Raw genomic sequence first — 17,089 nt, forward strand, 5'->3', positions numbered from 1 at the left:
CCTCGGGAGCTACGCCCCGACGAGCTCTCGAGCTCTGACGGCCTTGGGCGTTCCTGCTTGTGGGGTAGCAGAGGTGGCTAGAAAAGTGGCCTCCCTCTCAATCGAAGGATCCTTCCGCGTCTGAAAAGCTTGGAACGCCGGGCTCACTTGTGGAGGGGCTACGTCATAGAAAAGACGACATCAGCGATCAGAAACTTATTCCCTAATAACGTTGCAGTAAGTATCCCAGCGCAAGACAGCAAACCGTTTAGACGTCATCACCTTATATCATCACCTTATATCTATAAACCAGAGCCATTTCTTTTATACGATACTCCAGTCTCATCAAAAACAAACATTCTAAAGTAAAAAGGAAGGAAATAAAATACCTCATGTACATTGTGACTTGAGACTGGTTTAATAGCAATTAAGCAATTTCAATCATCACTAGATTCTCTATGTATTAATCAGTCAATTGTTTCGAACTGTCATACCCTGCTTTCGCCTTGTAACGCTGTTCTTGCCCGCTCGGATCAACATCGCTCCGCTTTCAATGCATTGATCAACACGATCCCCTGATCAACTCGACGCAGCCTCAAAATTTCTACCCCAATTTTCTATTTTTACCGATAATGTAGCCTATCAGTGCCTCTGGTTTCGATCGCTAGCCTCCCGGACCCAGCTGGGCGAACCTGCCTCAACGTCTGGCCAGTGCACATCCGTGCTCGCCGAATGAAAGCTTACTCTTTTCCAGTGAGTATTAATTACACTCCCACCTAATATATATATATTTTTTGATTACAGTATATTGATTAATCGAGCCTCTGCTCCACATTTTTATTGAATATTTGTCTGCCACAAGAGCCAAATTATCCTTAAATGGTTCGACTCTCTTCCTCGTGGGAGACCCCAACTTTATCCGCTCTGTCTACTGGCAGACCGGGTATAAGAGTCAAAGTATCTGCGCGAGGACGCGTGAAGGAGACGTGGGCGCTGCCCGGCGGTCAATTACTGCCGGTTCCAGCGTCTACACGCGACGGGTCGCCCGGTCCGTCGCAGGGCTTCTTTCTGGGCTATGCAGAAAGAGCCTGTCTCCCTGGCCCGCTCCGCCATTCCAATTTTGCGGACGGGCCATATAGTGTTTCGATCCACACTCTCCCTCCACAGGTACCTCGACTCCTCAGCCTGGCCCTCGCGACCTAAGCTGGTGGACTTAATCCTCCGGGTGCATCGTCACCCCATAAATCACGCCGCTCCCCGCAGCCGCGGGGTGTGGCATGCCGGTTTCCTAAAGTCTTCGACCTGGCTATGTTTGTTTGTACTCTCTTGCCGTGTCAATCTTTTGCACCGTGAGCTACTGATGCGAATAAAACAGTTCAACACTAGTGGTGCGGTACTGATGAACCCAGCCTAATGGGCGAAACACGTGTCTATCGCTGAGTTCCTGCTACACTCGACTGCCGAGAAACGAATGATGGCTTTACGTTTAGTTGCTTCATGAATATATTTATAACGACCAAACAAATACAAAATGCCATGACATCAATTTGAAGACAATTCAATTCAAACTATTTCATTTTTCTTTGTTCAACTTATTTTATTTAATTCAATTTATTTTATTTTTCTTTGTTGAAGCGCAAAAGAAACAATTCTGTAGAAATGAAATACAGCAACAAAAATAACTAAAGGAAAAGGTGGCAAAACCATAATGGTTTAAGAAGCGCGTGTATAAGATCTAATTTCATGGTATATGCATCGATGAATATAAATAAGTCGGTTGCGTCATGTTGGGTTGATAATTTAGTAGGCTACAGGGGTGAGGAAGCCGCAGCGTTGGCAACAATTGTCGGGCAAATGTGGATCAAAATTTCGTGACCCTCGAATAGATCCAGATTCCAATTTTTTATTTTAGTTTTCTCAGTAATCCCACAATGCCAAGCCAAACGAACCCATTTTCTGTGTGGCCGACCTGTCAGGACAGTAGCTGTGGTAAACGTAAAAGGTAAAGATGGTCCCATACTTGATTCAAGTGTTGGGTATGAGAAGATAAAGTTCTCATTGTACTAAGCCTTCGGCACTAACGAGAGTAGGGGGGCCAGTTCCTTTCTCTCGGCCGCCTTTCCTGCAGCAACTACGCCCACCCTATTTATTACACCCTAGGTAGAGGTGAGCGGTGTTTCCAACCACCAGCTCAGCCGTAAGTCAAACCAGGTTTGCACAATGGAAAGTCAACGCCTTAACCGTTGCGCCATCCCACCGCCAATCCCACGGTAAAATGTAGGCTATTCCAAATAAAACAATCTCGTTGTCAGCTCTGCATAACTCAGGAGAATTGTCGAGCACCAACTGCGCATTGTAATTTGAAGTGGATGGCCTTGAGCAATAGTCTTCGAAGAATTCAAATTATTATTCAGGCTTACAAGCTTTCAAAACAATAATATTTTTATTTGAAACCAAATACCGTTTCGACTTGAAATGAACCTTCTTCGCCTCAATTTTGTTTGAAACTACTTTTCTAGACTTTCGTTTTATTTCGTTTCAAACCAAGTTGGCATCAAAGATACTGAATTAATCTTAAACTGGAAGAACATGATGTTGTTGGCCAAGCATGAAACAGAAAAAGCTTTGAATTTGCATTCAAACCCAAATTATTATTCGAGATTGCTTTTGCGTTTGTTAATTGATTGAGATGTACTGAACAACAGGACTTCCAGCAACTTCAGTAACGGAAACAATGGCGATTAAAACTAAAATTTAATATTAAGAAAGTAACCCACAAACTTCTAAAACCGACACGGAAAATTTCATGTTTTGATGAACACAAAATCAAAGTCGATTGAAAATCAAAGATGCGTACATGGCGCTGCGTAAATGGCATATGTATGTGCTATGTACTGTGTAAGTCTACAAATCCAGAACTTAAACTTGCTCAGGATTAAACATGAATCGATTCCGTAGCTATGTTTGGAAAAAAGGAGTCTAATATTCGACCAAGTCCGATTCTACCAACTCTTTTCAGCACAACCTCCAGAGAACATTTATGATAATCCAGTGATGATATAAGAGCTTGTCACTGCTCGTGGAAACGATGATTGAAAGGTTTGAAATAACAAAACCGGCTTTCTCACGGTCAGGGGCTCCGGAAGCGGGGGGAGGGTGGCAATGGTGCCCTTTTAAGGTCATGTAAGCTACTGCACATTCTGCAATACGATATAACAATTTCAGCTATTAGCTTAACTATAACAGGCCTCGAAATTCGTTTTTGTTGACGGCGGACAAACGTGTCCGGTCTGAGCAGCTATCTCGGCGGACAAATTAAGTCTCACGGTAGACACACCAGTTTTAGCGTCGATCGCCATGCTTAATCACTTTATCTTGATAATTCTTCGCCATTTGAGAAGTATTGCTACGGCTTAGAAGGCTTTTTAAAATTTCATTGAAGTCACTCTGAAAGGCTTTCATCAGACCAACGACATGCGCTTGAAGAGTCAAAACGCCGTGTAGCTGCTTACGCCGCATAACTGATTAACTTTCACCGAACGAGGTCGTGTGGCTTCTTACGTCACTATGCTCTGGGCACGAGTCGGAAAACTTGTACACTAACGCTACTGTTTTCTGCTGTGCAAAGTTTCATTAGACTTTTATCTTTAGGTTTGTTTTTGCGTGTCATGTGAGCAAAAGTGAATTTTCCTTGGGCGTTTTCTTTCTTACTATAATACCAAAACTTAACAAATTTTGCTGCATCTTGCTGTAATAGCCTACTCGTATAATCTAATTTAGTAACCAACCTTGCCGTATCATTATTACTCGGAGATCAAAGCCAGACATTGTGACGTAAAACTTGAACTAAGTTGCGCGTGATTAGTGTAGAAGTACCAGTATTCCCATCAATTCTTAACGAAGAATTCACCTTTGTTACGCTGATTCAATGTCATCAATCGTTGAAGCAACGTAAAAATCGAAAGTTTTCCTCCTTGAATGGAAGCTAAGGGATACAGTATTCAAATTTTCTAAATGTGCGGGAAATTATATTCTCGCAACAATTGTTCGTGCTATGCAATGACGATTTGTATCGCTAGTTCCTATGTTATTCCTCGGCGGACAAATATGACCGATCTAGATGGTACTTCCCGCGGACATCACATGCTGTGACGGCGGACATGTCCGCCGTGAATTTCGAGGCCTGCTATAATCTTTCATTTCTGCCTTAAAATAATATTCACGACACGAAATTCTGTATCACAGTAGGTAATTATCCTACATCATCATAACATAGCGTGTTGCAGTCCCGTGCCATTGTTCTTTGTATACCGGACACTTGTATCATTACTCGATGATGAGCTGATGGATGAGCACTATTGCTATACCTTATCTTAAAACTTAAAAAAAATTGGCCTTTCAGCAATAAAAGTGCCCTTTTTTCATAATCCTGCCCCCCCAGTCAAAAACCGTTCCGGCGCCCCTGCTCACGTTGACTGCAATTAGAGATTTTAAGTTTGCATTGAAACTGAGTCGCCGTTTAAAAAGAAAAACTTTACCAGAGTGACTCCAAAAAGACGAAAGGAACAAACATTTGTTCCACGTCATCTATTTGTGGAAGTTGCATGGAGCTTGTCGAGCCACTGGATGTCTTTCCACCGCCATTAATTGTTATTACACTGCTATTTGCCAAGCTTGTAATCATAAGGATGGCTGCATCTTCTGGCTGCGAATACATCTCCTTTGGACTTGCGACAAAATCCAATCACAATCCGCGGTTTTCGCGATATCAAGATGGGAAATCGCCGAAATACGGAGCAGTGCGTTGGTTCATCGTTGATACAACGTTGGATTAACGCAAGTTATTGAGTTATTTGGTTTCATGCCAAAATAGTTTATACCACCTGTTACTCTGCTAACTTCTTCCAACCTTGCTTCCTGTGCAACCATTCTAGGGTAGAGCCTGCTCAGTGGTGTCTCTAAACAAACATTCAAAAATTAATCTTCTTGGTAGCTGGTTAAATATTACTTTGAAATATCTGCTGTCGATTTTTGAAAGAAATATGAAAGTCATTCAGTTTCGTCGTAACTCGTATTGGACGGAGATGGGAAATCTGAAATAAGAAAAATAAAAACCAACGGGCCCAGCTGCAATAAATAGATGATGGCCCTTCTTTCAGGGCTAGCCAAGGCATTTGCTAAATTAACCACCCCTAGTAATCAACTCAATGACATTGATATTTTAAACAGCCATGTCTTATTCAAAGTGCCGAAATTCACTCGTTTCCGGTGTTTGGTGCAAGGCCATGTTTAAAAATAAATTAGGAGTTCCACGATTTAGATATACAGAAACGAAAATAAATTCAAGACATGATCTACAGAAATTGTCAGCTCATTATTTCATATCATTTCATTTTTTGCCACCAAGTTGATGGCATTAACTCGTCCACGAAAGGTATAAATTACCAGCTACAACACCATAGCTTACCAGCTCAATGGCAACGCGGAAACTTTGCAAACAACTGAACATGTCCATTAAGAACAAATCGAACATGTCTATTATTAAGATACGAATTGTAACAACTATGCATTGATGAAGGCATTTAGCTTACTCTACTGTATAGTCTAGCCCTATGCGAATATTTATTGAGTATTTTCTAAAGTTTGGCAGTTTATATACTTTTAGACTAAAAACTTGGATGTGGATTGATGGTAGTTCTTTATGACGCGTAAATTGTAGAAAATGACTCATTGTTACTAGTGGTCGTTGTTGAAAGAAACTCTACAGTGGCCTTCAGTGAAAAGGTTCTATCCCCTGGCATAGAATGTGCACGAACAATGATTTGTAGGCCGCTAGTTTGTAGCTAGCACGGCCACAAAAGTTGGAGCAAACACTACAGGATCAAGTGTTCTCAATAGTTGATAGAGAATTGATGCTCAGTTGTGTTTCTCAATTTGAAGGCTTGTTCTAGACTAGGACTCACCAGTGGTGGCCAATACAAGCCTATGGACTACCTACCTTTCAAAGAAAAGCTAATAATCACCTCTTGGTGAGGTGGCTCATAATCACCAATGATGAAGAAACAGTTGATTGTGTTGGTTTTACATGTTTTCTTTTTGTTGCAAAGCTTTCGGATTTTCATATGTTTTCCCCCCCCTCACTTTCAGATTTAAAAGCAGGATCTAATTTTTTAAATAGAAACCTTGAGAAAGAAAATACAAAACGGTGCCGCGTGACGCTCCGTCGGTCGCACGCCGCCGCGACAATGAATCCACTTGACTGGCCACTTTGTCGGCCTGGCCGCTTATACAAGCTGTAATTCTACACCTCGCTTGGTCAATGGGTTGAAAGATTGAAGCAAAGTTTGTTTTCTTTCCTCGCTTCAAATTTTTCACTTTGTTGATTCATCCCGCGCGTAATGTCCTGATGATGTCATTATCTGATCAAACAATCATTCCCACCAAGTAACGATGAACCTGACAACAGTACTGCCAAGTGCACGAGTCGCAAATCAAGCCATCAATTCGAATGATTCTAAAGATAGTCTCAGAAAACAATTAATATTAAACAATGTTTTAAGTAATTATAATTGCTTCACAATGTAGATATTAACGACCTGTTTTAGCCTGATGCTGCGAGTTCGCTGTGGTCATAACGAATTGCACTGAGTTTCGGAACACAGTTCCCTAGTCATGTGTTATGACGATCACAGGGCAATATAGGGCAATAGCAAGTCGTGACCATGATGCCAAGCCCTGCCAGTTCGACTCCATTCTCGGTGACGATTCGTCGTTAAAATCTACATTGTGAAGTAAACCACGTTCATGCTGCTAAAAGCGAAACTCAATCTATTGCATAATTATAATTAAACTAGTACAGTAATAACAATTTAATCAGGCTTCTGGTATTTAGCGACCAATATTCTGCTAATTGTGGCCTCGTTTTAAAAGTTCATTATGTTTCCGTCTGTGGAAATACCATCACAGTGTTGCTAGAAGTTATCACTATCTTCGCAACGGGATAGCCGCCGTGGAAAGAAGGCAATCGCAGATTCCTGTCCATCAACTTATCTCTGCGTTATTCTAAAGCGACATGTAGCTCGACGATCGCGCGTTTCAACTTTCCAAACGTTTAGCGAAAGTTTGACTGTGATGATCAAACGGCATAGCGACGATCCTTGGGTGTCGTAAGGTGAGTTAAAGCGCACGATAATTGCATCAGCATTCATGTTCAACAAATATCGAAGTAGGAAAGCATGAAGGTTTAGCGAGAGCCAACCCACGACTGGGTTGAATAACCTTCGCCCGCTCGTCCCTTGTTGGATTCTCTTCTTGACTAATTGCTGATTGATTGACAGGTTTCCGTCAGTTGCTGATTGTTTAGGGTCTTATCGCTATCACTCGTTTCTCAAAGGCCATGCTTGGAAGAGGCGCATCACATTGAGACAAGCTGGCAACCGATAGGATGGCAATTAGTAAGCTATGGAATATACACTATCCAGACCTCGAGGGTTGATAAGTTTATTAGATACTTATGTTCATCAGTTTTGCGCAATCTGACATTGATCCAACAGAAACATGCAAACTTGCACGTTTCTGTAAAGTCGACAAAGATTGCTTTGGACAAGCAGATGAGCGGTGAAAATATCGCGACACAATCCGACCAAACTTTTTCTCGTAATAGAACAATCTGTGACTGACTGTGTGAGCGAGTTGTTCATACGACCAATGTTCGATACCAAAGTCAGGCACCACAGGGCAGTTGAAAGGTTCGCCATTGTCATCAGGCAGGAAGTGATTTGTATTGTGTGCTTACAAACAGGTTGCGCGAATTGTCAAAAGTGTAACCATATACAGCATCGACTTAGTCTTGCTGTTAGATACATAGAGCCTGTTACAATGTCATGTCTTTTTTTGCAGCGTCATAGGGCAATAGCAAGTCGTGACCATGATACCAAGCCCTGCTAGTTCGACTCCATTTTCGGTCAAGGACATTTTGAACATGGAGCGACACCATTTGGCATGCCGCTCAAAGGAAAGCGACTGTGGAACCATATATTGCCAGTCGGCTTCCAATGACTGCCTGAGTAACAGAAGGTCCAACCCCAATGTCTTCGCGAGACAACATCGAGAGTTTAACAGCGTTTATGACGCTACAGCTGCAGATACGTCGGCTCGTACAACCGGGATTGCCGATAACCAGTTAAGGGATTCCGGCGGAGAAACAAGCGAACATCTCGATTTGTGTTTTAACAATATGGCGGACGTTGATATGCATTCTGCGGAAATGAACAAGAAATCTTCTAAAAGTCCCAGTAATCTTAATTCCGGTTGCCCATCTTCTCAACAAGCTGCAACATCAACTGTTTTGGAATTTTCCCACAACATTCATCACCACAGCATCCGTGAGCAGAGGCTCGCGCAACATCATCAATACGAAAGTTTGGGATACATAGACGAGCACAATCAACCAATCAGCCCCAACCCGACCTACCCACGCCCGATCATACCCCACAATTACGGGGGAAGTCCCACTGAAAACAACCAAGCATTGGCTTCCTCCCCTTTCCAACAGCAAGGTAGTTATCCAAAGCAAGAGCTGGACCCCGTAGAGCAAGACGCTCCCGTTATGACGTTGTTACGTGCAAGTGCAGGTGTGAAATATAACCATTCAAACAGCGGTTTCGAAGCGTCGATGCACTCTGCGGAACAGTTTTACCACTATGGCTCAAGCTCGCAGCGCGTCTTCCAGCAACTCACAGAGCAGCGGGAGAGAGATTATCGAATCAACGAATTTGGAGAAAACACGGGAAAGACATTGCTGTCAGAAAGTAAGCGAGATGAAGATCAAGTGTCTTCCTCTCAAGCACATTCTCCATTTGATTCTGACACAGAACATTGCTCCAGTGCTGATCTGTCGGTGGAAATCCATGATTCTCCTCTGCATCCGGGAGGGGGTGGAAGAGGAGAGAATGCGACAAAAGACGCCACTGGTGAGTGTAAGTTATATGTTCAACATTTCATTTATCTAACTTTCTCTGCATAAGCAACATGCTGCTGTGTAGATGAATACTTCATACTTCGTGTAACGGATGTCTCGGACAGCGCCAATTTATTGTAAGTAATGAATACGTTAAAGATCTCAACATCTGCCCTTCAAGCAGTACTCAGTCTTCTATGTATTGTCCATAACAGCAAATGATCATCAGAAAAATATGAGCTCTGAACGTTCAACTGAATTGTATTTCAAATTTCAATGCAGCCTTCACAAACCAATAACTGGAGAAGTTAAATACTTTAAGTGGTTAAGTAGGTGACTAGAAGTGGAAAACTTTTGGGGCTTGTCTTGTCAACAGAGGCGGTTGTAAGCACCGCTCCCCGCGTCGGATGGATGTTGTAACTGTGATGTCACGCAAAAGGGCGAACACGATCAAACACAAGAAAATGAGATTAAAATGCAACAAGAACACAAGCGCGCGGTGCGGCGACTGCTGTGGAGACAGAGCTTTTGTCTTACCTTGCGCTGTGTCGCTTTGAATCAAAACGAACAAGGGGTAATTAATTGCTGACGACTCTACTAACAAACAGAAGCCACGCACAAACTCTTCGATGACGCGAACTTACCGTCAAGATGGCGGCAAGAAAGTTGTTTCATCGGACGTCGTGCTGACGTTAGTTAATCGCGAAATAATGTGTGCAGCATGCTTGAAGATGCAGTGAATGCCAAACAACGACTTACCCAGACAGCAAAATCCGCCATTTTTATATTAATTCGACGTCTGCAGACGTTAAATCAATGAAAAAACGACGAATTTTGCTGTCTTTGGGAAGAATTTGTTTTTACCACGAGACGCCATTTTGAGGCTGATCTTACTCAACCAGACCAGAAGTTGGAATTCCGCGGAGCGACGCTTCCATTATGAAGCAGCTGACTCGCTTCAGTGCGCAGCCTAATATTGAAAATGTTCGTAAAAATGGCAACAAACATGACACGAGGCTGTGTTTGGTGTGGATACCAGCACATTCCCTTGCAGTGCAGAAATGCTTCTACGTTTCAATGTTGTATCGTTGCCTGGGATTGCGTGTTGCTAGTATCACTCATAGCAACTAAACAAATTATGTTCACTTAGATTTTATGAAATTTTCAAGTTTACAAGGAAAGGCTTGCGTAAGCGTCACTTAAAGACTGGTATTCAGGCCAACCAACCATGGTGAATTCAGTGTAATATTGGCTATAGCTCTGTCGTTCTTCAGTAACTCCTATGCACAGGCACCCGACCAGTGATGCTGATCAAAAGGTGGGCCAGTGTCAAATGAAATAAGGACTCCTCAAAATTACTCCCCACTTTTTACTTAATACAATAAAAACACTCAAGGACGTTAGTTAGTTAGTGCACGGATCATGTCTTTTGTTTACCGTATTGCGAGGGTTGGACGTCAGCGAAGTTTGATCCGGCTTGATGGCGGATTTCAACGGGCTCCTTTTTGAACGTTTACCGCCACAGGGTTCCCCTTTCGAGAGGTTGGTCCGCACGTTATCGCACCACCTGTTCTTTGTTCGTCCATGTGGAATATGCCCTTCTACTTCCAGCGACTGAACCTTCTTATACCAGAAATCCTCTTTCATTCGTGTTACGCGGCCATACCAATGGAGTCTCCTCTACCGGACGACCTCATCTACTTAGTGGATACCAGGCCTTCTTAATTCTTCACTTGATAGTCCATCCGCCAGTCGCTTTGAGCATATTCACCTCGCCATAACGTTGTCATTATGGCTCAAACGCTTGATGCCCTCCTGGCCACGTCTCACTGGTATAAACCATATTTAATATAATCCCAAAGAACAAAAATTGCGGACAGAGCCTCTGTTTCAATCTTCCGCGTCTCATCAGTACAGTGATGACGCGGCACTGAAATAGAAGAACTCGTCATTTCTTTTTGTGCCTTGTTGAAACAAGATTTTCCTTGAAAGTGAACCAAAATACTCCGTTCACTAGTCTATAACCAATTATGATGTACAAAGTAATTTTAGTGAATAGCTACTTTTCTTATGCCACAAACACTATATTCGTGTTGAAGTGACGTTTATGGCATTAAATATGCGATTTTCCCAAGTCCCTAACCGCGGATATTATGTCCCCGGCTCAAATCACTTGAAAAACCATGGACTTTGTCAAGTTCATTATGTTTGTTGAATGTGCGTCATCTTGTCTGCAAAACACAAGGTCAATGCTTTGGGAATCGTCATGACACTTGTTGGTACATTCATAATAGAATATCATTCTAATCTTTTTTATTATATTTTTATTTGCTTTTATCACGATCGTTTGTAGAACAAGCTGCTACAAACAAAGAGACAAATAAATATTTTCAATCCTTTTGTGCGCTCCTAGCGATCGCTTTGCATATTTTTTTTATCGATACAAACAAACGGAACGAATGACAGACGGTTACGCCATATCGCTTACCACTTAGTAATTTAACTTCGGATCAAGAACATCAATGAAATGAAGTGAAGCTTTCTTATGATGCTGAAGCTTGCAAGTTGCCGAAAACACCTTTTCTGTTTGGTGACAGAATTAGAGTGACTGGAAAGCTGAGAGAGTCACGTCTCGTGGCATCAACAAATGAGGTGTGAGGACCGCAACCCCTTTAAGGTCAAACGAAAATGCCAAATTAAGGCCGATTTAAATGCGTATGATTGCCAATGCGTTGCATTGACCACGAAACAACACTTTGTTCACATTGTTTCTAGCTTGTTTCAGCATCATACAAGATTTTTGGTTTCGTTATCCGACTTAGAAGATTGCTGATGAATTGTGCATTGTTGTTGCGTTGTGGACAAGCATTACTTACCACGACGTAAAACAGTTATATAAAGTTTATAACTATGCTGATTCGCAAATGTTCAACTGACAACAAATTGTGTCAACAAAGCCTGGTGTAGCTCATGCATCGAAGGGATAGGAGGGAGATAATCAAGCTACGGTTATATAATGATGAGCTTCACTTGTCAAATTCCCTTTATGACGTCACTATGTTGATAAACCGTTGTAACAATTCTGAATGGCGACGCAAACATCGCGTTGTGTGCAACTTGAATGAAAAAAATATGGTGCCAGTGCTGCCATGTGAGAGCTAGTTGTTATTCAAACACAGTAACCTCATAAAAATAATTTCAGTAACAGTAGGTCCTTGCAAACAAACGAATGATACTTTTGGAAAATAATTCAGTTTTAATAAAATGATAAAGAGCTTGAAATTTAGATACTAAACTTATGTTCAGCAAACAAACCTTTCAAAAATAAAACTGTTTTCATCTTCAAGTGCTATTAAACTTTTCTTAACTTTTCTTTTCTATTAGCACTGAAGATGAAGACAGTTTAGTTTTCACACTGAAGATGAAGGCAGTTTAGTTTTCACACTGAAGATGAAGGCAGTTTAGTTTTCAAAACGTTTGTTTGCTAAACACGAGTTTAATATCTACGTTTTGAAACATTATTTTTTGATTAGATAAACCAGACGTTCCAACTATTTTGCTTATTACTCTGTTTTCATTTGAGATATTGTGGATTATTTTGAAGATACAATTTCTTTGAAACTTTATCATTTTATCAAGGTGTAGCATCGGTGAATACTTTTAGCATAAAAATTGTAATAATCCAAAAAAACAATCAACCTCTCTACTGATTGCTTTTTACTAAATTGCAGAAAAACATAAAGTTTTCCAAACAATCCATATGTGTACCATCAAAGCGCAGAAGGGCTTTGTCACAGACTTATACGATTGTATTTGATTTTTACTTAATATTAAACTTAACCTCTCACTCTGTACAATTCCTAGCCACGTCACCGCTCAGAAGTTCACTTTACAAACTGCATTATTCGTGACCCAACCAAAAGCGTCTCACGGGAGTTGTGCCATTGCTATCTCTCAATTATCTTAACGGAGAATATAATTTTCTTCTTAGAAATCAAAAAATATTTCTTTGTTCAATCTCGAGCGATAATTCACGCGATAATAGACGAAATGCAATAATTATAAATGTCAGGAGAGAAGTCTCAACGAATTGAAATTGATTTAATTGCCAGGTTAGAACTGTGACCGGCTGGGACGGTCGGACCGGCTCATCTCGTCGGTCACGACCGTGGACCACATATCGATCCCAGCCAAGCAACAGAATTCAACCAATTACGTTGAACCAACGTTAAAAATAGTTGATTAGAGAAACAATAACAGCGATAATGATGTGGCCACCGCATCGTGATTGATTCATAAGCAGTTGCATAAAAGAAATATGGAAATTATTGATTGACTGAACTGGACATGGCGTAACCCAGGCGGGCAGTCGCCAACTCGGCCGAGACGAGTAATTACGATGGAGCTAATCTTGGAAAGCCCCGAGCAAGCACAGGAGAAATCAACAACTTCGTTATGTAGTAATATGGAAAACAAGTTGTTTTTGCAGAAATAAACACTTTTCAACAAAAGCTGCGTTTACTGTTTTCTACGACGAATTGATTTATTTCTCCTGCTGTCCGAGCAGACGCATTCTTCCTGATGAGATGAATAATTGGAAAGTCTGATTTTTATGGTTTTAAACGTCAAATATTGATATCACGGACGCAACTGTGGTTCCAAAGCTGCCAGTGAAATAACTAAAAAACCCGAAGTTTTGTCATGAAAACAAAACATTTCTTTATTTTTGTGCAGATCTAATAATTTCAAGAAATTAAGATTTTCTCATTAAAATAAATTTTAACCGCAATGTTGAGCGCCATATAAGATATAATTGCAAGGTCGTACCCCGCAATAATTGTAATAATTACTGAATTACTTCTGATTGCACCATTTCATAGACAACCATGAAACAATCCAGGTAATAGTAATGACGCCATGCCTATTTTTGTCGAATTCTTAATAAACTTCAATGGAAGTGACATCAACAATTTCTTTCGAGTTTGAAAGTTAGATTTGAGAGCTGCCGAGCTGCGAACTATTTGTGATCTCATAAGCGGTGCACACGATTCTTCAGAGATGATGTGATATGAACTATAATCCTACAACACAGTTTGCAATTGCACCGCTCTGCATCGAGCGTCACGTGGTAGATTGCTCAATGACGTCATATTTGAGCTGTTCAATGACGTCGTTCCCTAAAACTTTTAATCGCGGCCGGCGTTGTTGCAACTCACACGTCGTTGAAACAAAAAGCTCCAGTGCGCTTGTTGGATATCCTCGCTGTCGCATTCCCACGACGATTTGTTTGGAAAGAGGGCAGAGAAGTTAGATACAGTGGCTCGAAAGATCCACCTTCGTTGATGTCATCTTGTATTAACCACGTCCACATGAGTACGGGACTTGGACTTTTTCGCTCAATCATGCACCAATGGGGAATGGTATCTCCTCCTGCAAATGTAGTGCCGAGGAACAGACCGCAGACCACATCATCAATGACTGCTCCATCTTCAAGCCACCTAACGGAGTGGAAGGTCTGCGCGTCATGGATGATGAAACCAAAGACTGGCTGCTCTCTAGTAGCCTTCCAGTGTAGTCCGGGAACATTATGAATCTGGAGTGGAATGATAAAAAGATAGACCCTCGGTCCCAGAGGCTTACCCGTCGACGAGGCACATGAGGATTACCATCGGTTGTGGATAAGGGAACATGATTTGTAGTGTTCTGTATAATTCGTTTGTCTTGTGTTTCACAATGACGCCATAAAATCGAAAAAAGTCTTATCAGATTCACGGAACGAAGAACCTACAATTAAGGAATTATGACGTCACATGGCAGAGACTGTGCTGTCATTGTTAGCAATTATAGAGACAATATTCATAGTTGAATACGAAGTAATATGCAATTATGAGAACCTGGCTGATGATCACTGGATTTAATATTGAAAACTATCATGTTCAAATGTTTAAACTGGTTATTGTGAAAAATATGGCAATCTAGGCTAACTAGGCTAACTCAGAAAGGCAGATTTCTTGGTGACGTAGTGGTGACGTATGCCAACAATAAAAGGGAGCATGAGTTGATGAGTCCGATTGTCATTACTAACGTAACCTGCCGTAAGATTCGGCGTCGATAGAAACAATGTGATACACGAGTCCGTGATGTTGAGCCAGAACTAATAAATTGATTTGAAACAAAAAGATTAAATTTTGTGAAAAAATATGAAGTTAGCTGCCATAGACCACTAGTTGGCGGTATCTTGATTTTTGTTACAAATCCCGTGATTTTGGAACATCAAATGATGTTTTACTATGAGCTTGCGGAGTTGTCAACTGGCAACTGCCCTCTTGCCTATATGAAGTTAAATGACAGAGCCACGATTATGCGAGTGGTCTTGTAAATGGTCCGTCAAAACTAATTAGTTTTCCAGCAGTGACTGCTTTTGAACGTTTTTATTTGTTCATGCACTGTACTAGGGAGGTGTAGGCTATATCACCCAATCTGAAATTTGGAAAACTTACTAGTGTGGTAACTGCTAAATTAAATGGTTAGTCAGCAGAAACATAAAATATTCTCTTCAAAAATAGCTGCTGCCACATAAGATAACGTACGGGAACACACATAGTTAGATAAACTCAGCAAGTCTACGTCGAAACAAATTAATTTAACAAAAAATATTCAAAACATAATTAAACTGTTTTGACCATGAAAGCTGGTACATTCGGTTAATAACCTGAAAATCTGGACCTAACCGGCAATTCTTTCTGTGGAAATATGTGATGAATGTATTTATTAAACAATATTCGATACTTACTGATAAATATCAAAGTCTTGTGTAACAACCCAAGAAAACCCCACATTTTGTTGACTGCGTTGGCCAGCCATCAACTGTTCGCTTATGAGTTAGAAGTTGTGACGTCACATGTTGGTAAAAGTTTACAAATAAACCCCCAACTTGTTGGAACTCTCAGCGACAAATGGCGCATAACGACTGTACGGTAGTTGTGATCGATCAACGGCGACTGGGTCACCATGGCGCCTTTCAAACAACAAGCTGGTTCAGTCAGCTGACGTCACTTAAAAAATAATCAACCCTTATTTTGTCGTTTGTATGAGCAGTTGTGGAATACATTTCTCATCAATTGGAATTTTCCTCATTTGTTTTGTTTTGTACAGAATTATTAAAAACCTGATAACATATTTTAAATATTTAAGTAAAATATTTTTTATTTTTTAGATTCCGAAAAGTCTGATAATGTGAGCTGCCGCAGTCGCAGTCCAAGTGATCTTGATGCTAAGAGATCCGGAGATGAAAAATCTCGACATCGATCTCGACGAAAACCGCGTGTCCTCTTCTCGCAGGGCCAGGTGTTCGAGCTGGAGCGGCGTTTCAAGCAGCAGCGCTACTTGTCGGCACCGGAACGGGAACATTTAGCGCAATTGCTGAAACTTACCTCAACTCAAGTCAAAATCTGGTTTCAAAACAGACGGTACAAGTGTAAACGGATGCGGCAAGATAAGTCTCTTGAACTTGCTAACATTGGTCCTCACAGGAGAGTGGCCGTTCCTGTTCTTGTACGTGATGGAAAACACTGTCTTCCAGGAATGGGAGGAGGGCAGCCTCAACAAACTCCCACTTATTCTGCCCCTTACAACGTTACTGTTACTCCTTATCACAACTATCCTAATTCGTACAGTTCCAACGCTTATGGTGCATACTGTCACAATCCATACTCTTCCAATGCCCCGCCATCAGCTTACAATGCAATTCCAGCGCCTGGGATTGGTGCCAATCAACCCCAAATAGCAGTGCCAGGTTACCCATGCTCACCTTTAACGCACCACTCTGCCCCTGGAAACCCACCAACATTCAGAAATCCCCCAATCACTCCATCCCAAGTATCTCAAACAAATTTACCACACACCCCAAGCGAATATATGTATAAGTTGGGGTTGTGCACGTGAAATAATGAATTTGTGACATGGTTATTTCTCTCTACAACTTGGTGGTGCAAGTAATTTATAACTCATCCCAGACAGCCACTTTGTTTGGTCCAGCTCTGGTCAGCTCCGCACCCGACTTGGTAAAGGTCTGAACCAGATAAAATACTGTACATGTCTGGGACATGATTGTATGATCATAAGTCTTACTCTTTGTCCTGACGTAACAGT

General features: G+C 41.3%; 1 protein-coding gene across 1 annotated transcript; it reads left to right on the plus strand.

The window, feature by feature from the left end:
* The first annotated feature begins 7,906 nt into the window (after positions 1 to 7,906).
* Positions 7,907 to 16,882, plus strand: LOC145782311 (uncharacterized). Its single transcript, XM_082594100.1, has 3 exons — positions 7,907 to 8,026; positions 8,093 to 8,951; positions 16,155 to 16,882. Exons 1-3 carry the CDS (start codon positions 7,907 to 7,909, stop codon positions 16,880 to 16,882), a joined length of 1,707 nt encoding a protein of 568 aa, XP_082450226.1.
* The last annotated feature ends 207 nt before the right edge of the window (positions 16,883 to 17,089 follow it).

This window comes from Aplidium turbinatum, chromosome 13 (genome assembly GCF_918807975.1).
Source record: "Aplidium turbinatum chromosome 13, kaAplTurb1.1, whole genome shotgun sequence".
NCBI classification, from domain to species: Eukaryota; Metazoa; Chordata; class Ascidiacea; order Aplousobranchia; family Polyclinidae; genus Aplidium; species Aplidium turbinatum.